The 13,505-nt window shown below is 35.6% G+C and overlaps 1 protein-coding gene across 1 annotated transcript; it reads right to left on the bottom strand.

Moving 5' to 3' along the window:
• Window positions 1-1,015: 1,015 nt before the first annotated feature.
• Window positions 1,016-13,231, bottom strand: LOC131342065 (cytochrome P450 2G1-like). Its single transcript, XM_058372791.1, has 9 exons — window positions 13,003-13,231; window positions 11,477-11,639; window positions 10,916-11,065; window positions 10,082-10,242; window positions 9,396-9,572; window positions 7,887-8,028; window positions 6,128-6,315; window positions 5,218-5,359; window positions 1,016-2,740 (listed from the first exon to the last, which is right to left on the bottom strand). Exons 1-9 carry the CDS (start codon window positions 13,168-13,170, stop codon window positions 2,559-2,561), a joined length of 1,473 nt encoding a protein of 490 aa, XP_058228774.1. The 5' UTR covers window positions 13,171-13,231; the 3' UTR covers window positions 1,016-2,558.
• Between the last annotated feature and the right edge of the window lie 274 nt (window positions 13,232-13,505).

The raw sequence follows: 13,505 nt of genomic DNA, 5'->3' as shown, positions 1-13,505 counted from the left end.
AATTTAGAGACTCCAATCAGTCTATAACCATGTCTTTGGACTGTGGGAGGAAACCGGAGCACCCAGAGGAAACCCACCAAGCACGGGGAGTGCGTTGAAAATGCAGGGTAATAATGGTTTTTTTTTAAATATTCACAATAACAATACTATACATATAAAATTGCATTATATGATACAATAATAAAGTATAATATGTCAGTATCAAAACATATGGTTCAATGATGCATTATAGGAAAATAATTAACAATGCAATGGTTAGATGGTGCCTGATACTTTACCTGTATGTGGATATTTGATCATGACTGAAATAGTAAAAAAAAAAGAAAGAAACATGGCCAATCTCTGGCCAGTCAGCTTTCAGGAATTGAACAGGGTTAACACTGAGCATCATGAACCTCAAATCTTGTTAGGATTCTTCATTATGCTGACACTGTGGCTGAAAGCAGATTTCCCCTTTCCCCCTTCTGGTGTAATACTTGCTGTATTACACCAGAACCATTTTGCACTTGTATTACCGGTAACTTCACACTAACATAACATAGCTGTTCTGTTTATGTTGTGGTTTACAGACAATGCACATTTTCACATCCTAATTTTTCCTTCACCACTTTAGAGTTGCTTTTTGTATCTCCTTGCTGCCCCCTACAGGTGATGGAAAAATACTGCTCCAACATAGCAAGGTAGCTTTGTATGCTACTCCTCTCTTGTGTTGTTGCTGTAAATGACTCACACAGGAGCAGCAGTAAAGGCATGGAGCTGAAATCAGACATAAAATTGCATTTTAATGAAATAGAATTTTAATTAGAAACTAAGCCGTCAACACCATTAGCAGAGAATAGTAATAATTGATTATAGCGAACCAAGCTAACTGAGGAATGTTGTTACTATTGCTCATGTGCTTTTGGCACAGGAATTAGGCAGGAATATTAATTAAGTAGGCAGGAATATTAATTAAGTAGGCAGGAATATTAATTAATTAAGTCAAATTAAGGAGTAAATGAGTCAGAGACAGGTGCATATGTATATGAATATTTAATTAGTACAAAACACAATTAAAAAAAAAGTGAGCATTCACAAACACAAAAAAAAATGAATAAGTCATATGCAAGACAGAGTGCAACAAACAACAGATCTAAAGTCCTTGTGCTAATTCAAGTGTTTGAGATCTCTTGATGTGTGCTGGGAATAGCTTTGTATGCTACTCCTCTCCTGTGGAAGCCATGAAGAGAAAGTTCAGTTGTTCAGCAGGCTGTTGTATGTGGCTTTGTCTAAAAGTAAAGAGGACCGGAAAGCTTACCTCGACTGTACAGAGCTATGGATGAAGAGCATGAATTCCTCGTTCGCATCCACAAGTGAATGGTCCAGCTACAGCATGAATCACAATCATCTATCATATAGCTGTATTGCTTAGAAGTGTAGTCACATGAAGTATTACAAACACTACATAACAGCTTCAACTCCAAAGTACTAGTATAGTGTTTAGCATATAGGTTACTATTATCCTTAGTATCTCTCTACAGTATCTGCTTTTCAATTTTAGGTTGTCCTTTTGTCATGCCAGCCCAATAAAATATAGAAATAAGAAAAAAAAAGGGGGGGGGGGGCATGAATATTACATGTCAGTTTGTTTTGTTAAATATCACAAGATAAAAGCAAAAACTTACTGATATTAATAATAATTTTTCTATATCACCAGACAGTATTCAGCAAAGTGAAAATCCTGCAACATTAAAACGAAAAGAAATAAAAGATGAAGAACCTTTAAAAGTGAGATATTTCTCTCATTTTGACATGCTTTGTACTGTATAACAACTCAGACACAGTCATTAGTGAGGTATGCCAAAGACCCTTCTTAGCTGCATGCAGTTCATTTGTACTGCTAAATACTTTAGAGAAAAATAATATATTGTGATATTTTCAAGATAGGAAATTAAATATCTATTTCTTATATTTTAATTGATGTCCCTAGTCTGGGTCTTTATCTTAGTATATACACTACCAGTGAAAAGTTTGGACACACCTTCTAATTCCATGGTCTTTCCTGATGTTTATTTCTTTCTACATTGTAAAACAATGCTGAAGTCGGCCGAAATACACAATAATGTCCTTTGAACAGTTGATATTGAGATATGTCTGCTACTGATGCTCTGTAAAGCCTTCATAACGCCTCTAATCTGAGGTGCTGTTAATTGGTGATTTCTGAGGCTGGTAACTCTAAATGAACTTCTCCTCTCTTGTGCAAGCTCTGTTCAAGCTCAAGCTCAAGTTCAAGCTCTGTCTATTATCTATAAGCAGCACCTTAATATAATGTGCTTACACAAAGCTTCTATTGAAACAAAACATTTCAGACAAATCTGCTGTGTAAACAGAGGCTATAGTGGATTCAGTGAATATTCAAAATCAAAACTTAATGATGTAATAGATTTTGTCTAAACATAACATTCATTCCTCTATATACCTGTATGGTTTATTAAAAAAATATTATCTTTAGATTAATGAATATCTGTGAGATCTTTGCACTAGTGGTCACGGTAATCAGCCTGTAGTAACGCCCCAGTTCAGCGGGGGGTAGCAATGAGCTGGTATTTGCGGGGCAGGTTGGCAAGGCCGCTAATTTCAGGAGTGATGTCCAAGCTCTCGGGTCCTCCAGGTGTGGTAAAGGTGAAATGTTGCAGCAGAGACACCAGGAAAATAAACAGCTCCATGCGTGCCAGAGACTCACCCACACAGGACCTCTTACCTGCAAGGAGGAAGGACAGTTCAATCTTACTCACTGTTATTTACTTCATTCTCGTTCTGGTGTTATTTACTTTATATACTCTAGCTACAAATGACTTCCTGTGTGCTTGTCATTGTAGTATTAACACTCTATGTACCTGTGTGTAGAGTACAAAGCATGTGGTTACAAGCTGATTACACCCTCACCCTCAGACACCTTCAACAGCTTTTCTGTATAATTATTATTATTATTAATATTATTATTATTATTATTATATAATAATTAATTATTCTTAATAAAAGTGTCTACCAAGTAAAGTATGCATTTTATATATATATATATATATATATATATATATATATATATATATATATATATGTATGTATATATATATATATATATATATATATAGTACCTCACATTTTTTTGTACATATTTTATTATATCTTTTCATGTGACAACACTGAAGAAATGACACTCTGCTACAATGTAAAGTAGTGAGTGTACAGCCTGTATAGCAGTGTAAATTTGCTGTCCCCTCAAAATAACTCCACACACAGCCATTAATGTCTAAACCGTTGGCAACAAAAGTGAATACACCCCTAAGTGGAACTGTCCAAATTGGGCCCAAAGTGTCAATATTGTTATTGTAGTGGCCACCATTATTTTCCAGCACTGCCTTAACCCTCTTGGGCATGGAGTTCACCAGAGCTTCACAGGTTGCCACTGGAGTCCTCTTTCACTCCTCCATGATGACATCACAGAGCTGGTGGATGTTAGAGACCTTGCGCTCCCCCACCTTAGGGTTTAGGTCTTGGAGGTGTGTTTGGGGTCGTTATCATGTTGGAATACTGCCCTGTGGCCCAGTCTCTGAAGGGAGGGGATCATGCTCTGCTTCAGTATGTCACAGTACATGTTGGCATTCATGGTTCCCTCAATGAACTGTAGCTCCCCAGTGCCGGCAGCACTCATGGAGGCCCAGACCATGACACTCCCAGCACCATGCTTGACTGTAGGCAAGGCACACTTGTCTTTGTACTCCTCACCTGGTTGCCGCCACACACACTTGACACCATCTGAACCAAAATATCATCTTTAGTAGAGGCTTCCTTCTGGGACGACAGCCATGCAGACCAATTTGATGCAGTGTGCGGCGTATGGTCTGAACACTGACAGGCTGACCCTCCACCCCTTCAACCTCTGCAGCAATGCTGGCAGCACTCATACGTCTATTTCCCAAAGACAAGGCTTCTTATAGCCTAGGCCATCTTTATGTAGAGCAACAATTCTTTTTTTCAGATCCTCAGAGAGTTCTTTGCCATGAGGTGCCATGTTGAACTTCCAGTGACCAGTATGAGAGAGTGTGAGAACGATAACACCAAATTTAACACACCTGCTCCCCATTCACACCTGAGACCTTGTAACATTAACAAGTCACATTGTTAACCAGGGAGGGTAAATGACTAATTGGGCCCAATTTGGACATTTCCACTTAGGGGTGCACTCACTTTTGTTGCCAACGGTTTTGACATTAATGGCTGGATAAGATTATATATATATATATATATATATATATATATATATATATATATATATATATATATATATATATATATATGTATATATATAAATATAGACCTAACTTGATCAATCAAGATCTGATCACTCTGGCATAGATAATCCTTGCTTCACTTGCATATGAATTGTGTTGTGGTTAATAATCAGCCTGATAATCTGTGCAAAGCAGAGCAAAGGGTATGCTGGTCTCTGTGTGTGTGTGTGTGTGTGTAACTTAGTTATGAAGGACAAAAATAAACAGAAGAGCCTTGTGCCATAAATCTGTGACAAGCTTTTTTCTGCATTTTATTAAGGCAATAAGTAGTAACCTAAAGCTGTATCAGTTTGCATCTAAACATAGCCATATGAACATAACCACATCTTTCTGCCCAAAAAAATCTTTCACTTCTATGATGTTTTTTTCCCCCTTATAAATAGATAGATAATAGATCACAGAGAGTAACAGCTACAGCAGCAAGTTACAGCAGCAAAGGGATTGCAGCTAAAGAAAAAGATGACATGAAAGATGACTTGAAATTATGAGATATTATAGAGAGAGAGAATGCAGTAGATATAGTTATAGATGCAGTAGAAGTAGTAAAGGTTCAGCATAGTTCACAAACTTGAAAGTTCTACATGAAACAGTGTTTTAGACAAAAAGTGCTTCTGTTGCTGCTGTGAAAGTATTAAATAATCATTGTGCTTGTACTATGTCCTTTTCCTGCTTTCTGGATATTTGTACATACAGAGTACCATAAATATACCGTCTATAGACTGAAAATTACTGTATTAGATTATATTAAGTGCAAAGTGATGAGACATCATTTAAGAAAGTCTGGCATTTGGATTGGATTACAGAATTGACCTCGATATGCCTTTAGGTTTTGGATTATTGGATTATCATATTAAACCGTGTCCTGGTGAACAACAACAGCACTCACCTGCAGAAAAAGGCATGAAAGCAGGGTTCTTTTTAAAGTTGCCATCTGTGTCCAAAAAGTGTTTGGGGTTAAATGTCCAGGGCTTCTCCCAGTGTTCCTCATCCCTCAGAACCGAGTGAAGCAAGGGGAGGATTATCGTGCCCTGCAAGAGATTTACTGAAATGTTAACCACAACTAGTGACTGTAGCTGTGTTTAGTACATCACTTTTAGTCTCAGACTTTGTTTGTACGATACTGAATCCTTCCTGTTCATGACTTTCTATTAAAATTAATAAACAATTTAATCATCATGTTCAAGGAAACTAGAGGATTACATGATAATGTCAAGGAATGATCTGGTAAACTGCTGGATGGTGGATTTTTAGGTGATTTAACACCAATGCAAAGTTAAATAGTAAAATAACAGTACATTTGGGGGGAAAAAAGCTTTTTATAAATGAGTTGTCCACATAATGTCAACATCCCCAACAATTCCATATGTTATTCTTAACACAGCATTAGCAATAAAATAAGGAAAGGTTTTTTGGAAAATTACTAAATACTCTCAATTTAGAAATCTCAATTAGAAAAATCTTTTAGGATATGAATTAAAAATCCAAAATCACCCTCTGTAATTTCCAATATTACCGATAAAAAGACTTTATTTCCAGTAAACAAACAAACAAAAAATAAGTAGCGTTCCAATAAGATTTTAAGATATCAAATAAAATCCTACAGGACAGAAGTTGTACATAATTCTATATAAAAATAAAATAAAATAAAGTAAAATAAAAAATAAAATAAAATAAAATCACTGCATACTTTTTCTGGCCCAAATCATGAGAAACTTCTTCATCGTGGTCTGTTTTTGGTGTAAAGGTTACTGTTACTGTGTTAAAAGTAGTTTGTCATTGTCATAGTTCATCATTACCTTGGGAATCGTGTAGCCTCTGAATTTAATGGGATGTGTGGCGTAATGTGGAACATTGAGCGGCACAAGATCCACATAGCGCTGCACTTCATGGATCACTGCGTCAGTAAATGGTAGGGACTTCCTGTCTTCCATTGAAGGGCTCCTCTCTCGTCCAATCACGGCGTCGATCTCTTTCTGCATGCGAGCTGGAACGAGCAATCAATAATAGTGTGTACGGGATGTAATACTGCACTCTACAACTTTAAAGTATTATTTTGCATGAGAACAAACTGCATTAGTGAGTTATGATTGCTTTAATAAATTAGCATGAACATGGAATTATAGTTTCTGAAATACTTCACTGATGTTTTTTTTTTTTACATGAATTCATAATAACTATGTGCTATAAATCTCCAGACCTGTCTGTGAAGAATTTTATTAACTTTTTGAATAACCTTTTAGTTTCAAAGATCAATAATATTTCAGAGGTAAAATATTCTGGATAATAGGGAAAGTGGGTAAATCACTCGAATTAAATACACAAACCTGTTCTTGTTTCTTAAGTTGAAACGACCCCTAATTTATACACTCACCACCTACTTTATAAGGGACACTTGATGCACTGTATATACACCTGTTCGATCAGCTAATCATGTGGCCGCAGCACATTGCATAAAATCATGCAGAGACAGGAACGTCAAAAACCTCGGTAAATGTTCACATCAAACATTAGAGTGGGGAAACGGGGCTGATTGCAGTGATGTTAACCATGGCGTTGTTGTTGGAGTGGTCGGTTGGAGTGATGTGAATTCAAGTTGAGTTTCATAACGTTTTTAAGGCAGCAGGTGAAACTTCATTTCTAAGTTTAGCCATCTTAAGATGTTTTAGAGTGTAAAGTTTACACAGAATGATGCAGAAAACAAATCCACTGAAACAGCTTATTAACTAGAGAGATCAGAGCATTATCAGTCAGACTGGTTCAGTCTGACAGGGGGGCTACAATAACTCAAATAATCACTCTTTACAGCTATGGTGAGCAGAAAAGCGTCTCGAAATACACACCACGTCAAATGTCAAGGAGGATGGGCTACAACAGCAGAAGACCACACCAGGCTTCACTCCTGTCAGCCAAGAATAGCAACCTGGATGGGTTCGGTTCTGTGTAATTACTATACTGTTAATTAAATTGCATTAACACAACATAAATTCTTATGTAACAGTAAAAAAAAATTCAATAGTATCTTAACAGAAATGGACAAATTAAGCTAACTTGATATTCTTTAGTTAAGTTACTCAAGAAGAGTTTGCTTCTTTTTTTTACTTTTAGCTGATTACTAAATTTCACTTCACAAAAATAAGGCAATCGGTTTCCAAACTTTTTTAAGTAAACTGAACTTGTTAGAATTTACAGTGTAGAGATCAGCAGCTTCCAAAATACTCAAACCAGCACATCTGGCCCTAACACCGTCACATGATGAGACGTTTCTGATGTTTGATGTGAACTTTAACCTATACTCTTGCATGAGTTTATGCTGTAAGATGATTGGCTGATCAGATAATTGCATGAATAATCATTTATACAGGTGTACCTAATAAATTGGATAATTGAGTGTACATGTTAAAGACATATCAAAAACCCAAAATATTAATTATTTCTTGGTTACTTTAATTGAATTGAACTGATTAATTGGATGTCGGTTCACAATTATTTTTAATGATTAAATCAGAAATATTTAGAATTATTTTAGTACAAATATGTTCCTGATTGGTTCCTTACTCTGTATTTCAGGGTGCTTGATCAGTAACATCAGAGCATATCTGATTGTAGTGCTGGTGGTCTCAGTTCCAGCGAGGAATAAGTTTAAGAGAGTGGCGATCAAATTGTCAAAGTGAAACTCTGTATTGGGATTGTCCTTTTCCTGTTGAAAAAAAAATGCCTTAGCGAATTGGACACAGCAGTATAGGAATAATAATTTTATAGCTACATAAATATCTGGACTAGAACTATCAACAAACCCACTGAAGTAGGCTGATGTCCAGAACTTACGGTAGATATTAATATTCAGCAAAACACCATTTTTCTGGGCGCTTCATTCAGATTATACAATGTACAGTAGTTCACACCTCTGAAGTTTCCAGATTTTTCTTATTAGCAGCATTTTTTGGAAAAGGATTTTCAATAGCACCTAGTCTACTAGTCTAAACACTAGGAATTTCCTTTAAAAATGAAATAAAATCAGGGATAGAAAATACGGACCGGAAAAGTTTTTTTACTTTGCAGTCAAATGTACAAAATTAAAATAAAAAAAAAAGAAGCAAGAATGAAAAATAATGTAAGACTTATGCAGTGTGAATAACAAAACAGCATATACTGTAAAATAAACAAATTAAATAGAAATAAATTCAGAAAGCTGTCAATATATTGCTGCCTAATTGACATATTGTTAATTGATTTATATTTTTTATACATTGGACAGATTGTGTGTTAATTGTGCACACATCTCAGTGTTGCTATGAGACTATACTTCCATGCATTTTCTATAACATTTATTCTATATTTATTTCTGTACTGTCACTGGGAACCTGGAGTTTATCCAAGCGGACACGGGGAACAAGACGGGGGACATCCTGGACCACCATGTTCCCTTACAAGACCCTAACTCTTCTAAAAGATCATGAAATCATAATGTCTGTGTAGATGTAGGCTATTTTCCCACACTTTTAATACATCAATTTGATTTGTTATAATAAGATAATGCCATTGTTTTTGTGAATTTAATGTATTCTCTTGTACAGAAAACATGCTCAAGGTTTAAAGAGTAACCGAGAAGTAACAAAGCATTCATTTGCTACACTTATGGCTTCCTTTATTTGGTTTTATTTGAACTATTTATCTATAAAAAAAAAAAAATAAATAAATAAAAAGAAAAAAAGATTCCTTAATGGGCCTGTGTGTGAAAAAATTCATTTAATGCATTTTGAAACAATTATAGCATTAATTTATTTATAGTGCTGTGCATGTGTAACAGCCACGTACTGCCGAAAAACTAATTTTAATTTAATGTGTTGTGTTGGCATCACTTAAGCCAATATCTAAAAGCAGCCTACGGTCTGAATTAAGCGTACCTAAGCATACCAGATTACATGCGTAACTCTTGGACAACTTGAACAGTGCTTATGTTTTAAGTTAAATCTTAGTTTGAAATAACTCAATGCACACAAGTAACCCAACTCTGAATAGTGCCCGTAATCAGTCCAGACCAAAGTAGTAAAAAGCTTTGCTTACCTCGTTGAGTCGGATAAGGAAGCAGTCAATGAAGTCTCGTGGGTTGTCGGGATCCAAACTGTCTTTATGCTCTTGTACTCTGCGTCTAGAAAAAGCCTTGACTTCTTCCACTTGGTCAATAGCATTGAGGTGCTTACCAGGAAGTCGCTCAATCAGCCATGGAAAGATATTATACAACTGTAAAATACAAAACAGGGAAAGTTTCAAAACTCTGTTCAAGCAAGTCCATATTCAGAGGTAGTGTCTCTAATCCAGTTAGGGTAGAAGATATTCATATTAAACACTCTTCATTCAGATTATGGCATTTTCTGGCACTTTCGTGAACGCCTTCGACAGTGTGTGGACAATAACGGCACCCATTTTTAAAACGAAATTAAACAAAATGGCATTATATGTACAATTGGAAAATAAAAACACATTTTTCATTTCGCTTTTAAATGTGTCAGATCATTTTGCCACACCCTGTATATAATTATGTCATATCAGTCATTATTTGAACCTCTACCGCACTAACATAATATAAATATAACCTATTTGGGTCTCCACTCTGAGCAGAGAACATGTAGCTACACACAAAGCATAAAAATAACTTTCACTGGACCATTTAACTTGGATATGGGAGACCTGGTGTCTGGTTGAAGAATGATGATTGCAGCAATGTTTTGGAAGTCTACATCGTCACTCACCTGTCCCCATGAGCTGCTTCCAAACTGCAGTACACTGGAGATGATCTGGAGCAGACGCAGGAATTGACTGTCTTCATAACTGAAGCGCTGGCCAAACACCAGTGCGCAGATGATGTTGGACACAGCTCTGCTCAGGTTGAACATAGGGTCAAATGGAGAAGCTATATAGGAAATAAACATATTTTAAAAAGATTGGTTTGATTTTTTGTGCATTGCAAGGCTATGTAAGGCTACAGGCCCCAGGGTACTCAGAGGATGTGCTACTCAGCTGTGTGCAGTTTTTCAGCACATATTCAACCTGAGCCTGAGCATAATGATGAATAAATATACATAATCACATTATTTATTTAAAATGCTTATCAACTGGTAAAAAGTATGACGTGTCATTCTTTGACATTCTTTTACTCACTGCAGAAGAACAAAACACGTTTGTTATTTGATAAATGAGAAACATTGGGGTGGTAACATGGTCTCACCTCTCCACTGTTGATTATTTTCCTCTATCAGCATGCCCTGTAGTATTTAAACTACCCACAATACTATTTCCTGAATAACAGCTAGCTGACTAATTAAAGAACCACATCTATGAACAAATACAACTTTTAATAAAACTGTAAATTAACCTCAGCTATAAAAAGGCTTAAAGGGTTAAAATGCTGCTGGTTAACAGTGAAACTCTTTTTCTGTGACAGGTAGTAATAAATCTGTGCTTCTGCTTAAACTTTCATTACCTTAAACTACTAATAAATCACATTCACAGCTTCTGTGCATTCTTTTATCCACTAAATCAGAATCTTTTGGTTTGTTGAAAGTGATATGAATTAAGCCATTCACCATTTGTTTTGTTGATGATTTCCTGCAAGTGTCTGCTCTCTTCCTGTATCCAGCTCTCCATCCTCTTGCGTCCCATCCCAAAGTCTCTCAGTGTAGTGAGCGAGAACCTCCTGAGCTGACGCCAACGCTCTCCGTTACTGATAACAAGCCCTGAGAGATGAGCAGAAGGTTAGGAACATGACCCAATCAATGCATATGATCAGCAAACTTACAGAGAATGAATGCATACTGACTTTCAATCATCTTGCAGTGTGTTTTTTAATAAGTAATAAACTTCACTTTACAAATAATAATGGTATGTCTAAGTTTTGTCAGTTAAAAACATTTACTTTCTACTTTCTAAGTAGAACATTTTTTTCCTTTCACTTGAGTACAGTTTTGGCTAGATATTTTTTCTCTCATAATCAAATATTGGTGCTTCTGAATAAATAGCTAGTTTGTGAATAACATCCTTTCTGATCTGTATAAAACAATAACTTTTCAAGCTCTATGTATGTAATATGTCGTCGTATAGTCTTGAATATGTCTAATATGAAACTATCATTTTGTTTACTTTCTTACCATATCCTTTCAGAATTCTAAACGCAAAAGGAACTGGGGCTCTGCCAACGAAATCATCCGCGTTGTCAACAAGGGCCTCCTTCACTGTGTCATAACCCACCAGGACAAGGACTCTCTGGGGTCCCAAATACGCAGTCATCACGGGACCATACGTCTTACTCCACTGTAGAAGGAGATGTATATTAGAACAGTGCTTTCCAACTACATACTCTGCTTATTTAATTTTTAAACTTTTGCAGCTGGAATGTTAGCAAGGGTTCAGAAAAGTGGTGTATCAGAGTCACAAAAAGTCAAAAGCACAACATGTCAAGAGCAAAGGATCCGCCAAAATTACGATAACATTAATGGTTGTCAGTTTTCAGAACAGTATACATTGGCGTGGTAGACATTATCAGTGTTAGCATTAGCACCAGATAGATTTTTTGCAGTGCTTCTCAAGTCCAGTTCTGGTGACCAAATAATAATAATAATAATAAGAAGAAGAAGAAGAAGAAGAAGAAGAAGAAGAAGAAGAAGAAGAAGAATGATAATGATAATAATAATAATAATACAATTTAGAAAATAAATAAAGAGATAGTTGTTGAAAAATAAATACATTTCAAGTAAACAAACAAACAAAGCAACAAAGATCCATTTTAAAAGGTAAATTAATAACTTTCAAAAGAATGCTAAATAAATAAATGAGTAGACAGATGAACAAACAAACAAACAAACAAATAATAACGTGCAAGAAAGAGCTAAAAATATTTTTTCATCAATGATGTAAGAAAACACACCGGTCATTCTTCAATTCTTTATATATAGTAGAAGTAACCTGAGCTCTGTGGATGAAAAACCAAACCCTAAAATCCTTTCCAAATCACAATTTCAAGCTTTTCATATTAATGAGTTTACACTCTCTATGTTAATGAACATCTGAAACTCCTTTTGTCTGTGATGGTTTTGATGGCCTACTGTGGTTCCCATACTGAAACCAATCAGTGTTCCTAGGTGATAAACCACTAGGTGTGAAGGACTGGTCTAAGAACAGCTGTTGATGTTGTCCTGAAACAGCTATATTTTACACTTGAGGGATGTGATTGTTATGCTTGGAGATATGGAGGTTCGATTTCTTCCTCAGATATTAAATCTAAATCATGGTTGCATGGTTTTTTCTTCTCTAATACATTGTGTATATATATATATATATATATATATATATATATATATATATATATATATATATATATATATATATATATATATGCACATATGTTTATATTAACTACTGCTTTGAACTTCTGTTTAGATGTTAACTGCATTTCTTTGCCTTGTATCCATGTGAAATGACATTAAAATTAAATCTAATCTAATGTAATCTAACCTAATCTAATATGCTACTTCACATGTTTTGCCATAAACACGCATAAGCCTTTCATAACTCCTCCCTTAGTGATATGATTTGTTATGAATGCTCAGTGTAGGTGCTACCAAATAATGTGTTTGTGGAAAATACATTGCAGTCCTGAATATAAAGGCTGGCTTACCTTTAGAAAGGTTTTAAAGGGTGCACGGTTGTCCATAGTAAGAATGTTTCCAACTAGAGGCAAAGCTGTAGGTCCAGGAGGAAGATTGTTTGGCTTGTTCCTCCATCTGAGCAATATTAACAGAGCTGTTACTAAACCCAACAAAAGTAAAGTGCTGGGGATGTCCATAGCTCTACACTAGAAACAATAGTTTTGGAGAATCTGTTACTGAATGTATTTTCTCACTGGAGCTTGCTGGGTTTATCAGCTGTCAGTAGATGGGAGGAGCTGAAACATGTGCAACTATCTAAAGTACACATTAACTCCTGCCTGGGTGTAGCCCACAGATTATAGAAGAAATCTTCAGAGAGTTTGTGTAACAGTTGTATCTACGTGATCAGTGGATTTTTCTTTTACTGTAAATAAGATAAATAAGATACTCATCTGTACTGAAGTGTACTAAAACAATGCACTGAAAATGCAGGGTAATAATGGATTTTTAATTATTAACAATAACAATACTA

Source organism: Hemibagrus wyckioides, linkage group LG20 (genome assembly GCF_019097595.1).
Source record: "Hemibagrus wyckioides isolate EC202008001 linkage group LG20, SWU_Hwy_1.0, whole genome shotgun sequence".
Lineage (NCBI taxonomy): Eukaryota > Metazoa > Chordata > Actinopteri > Siluriformes > Bagridae > Hemibagrus > Hemibagrus wyckioides.
Note: the sequence above shows the minus strand (reverse complement) of the source record. Positions and strands in the feature narration are given on the sequence as shown.

Coding starts and splice junctions, on each gene's coding strand:
- LOC131342065 (XM_058372791.1), bottom strand. CDS start 13,170: ATGGACATCCCCAGCACTTTACTTTTGTTGGGTTTAGTAACAGCTCTG. Junction 10,243..10,915: donor AATCATCAACAAAACAAATG/GTGAATGGCTTA, acceptor TTTCCTATATAG/CTTCTCCATTTGACCCTATG. Junction 2,741..5,217: donor TTTCATGCCTTTTTCTGCAG/GTGAGTGCTGTT, acceptor TCCTCCTTGCAG/GTAAGAGGTCCTGTGTGGGT.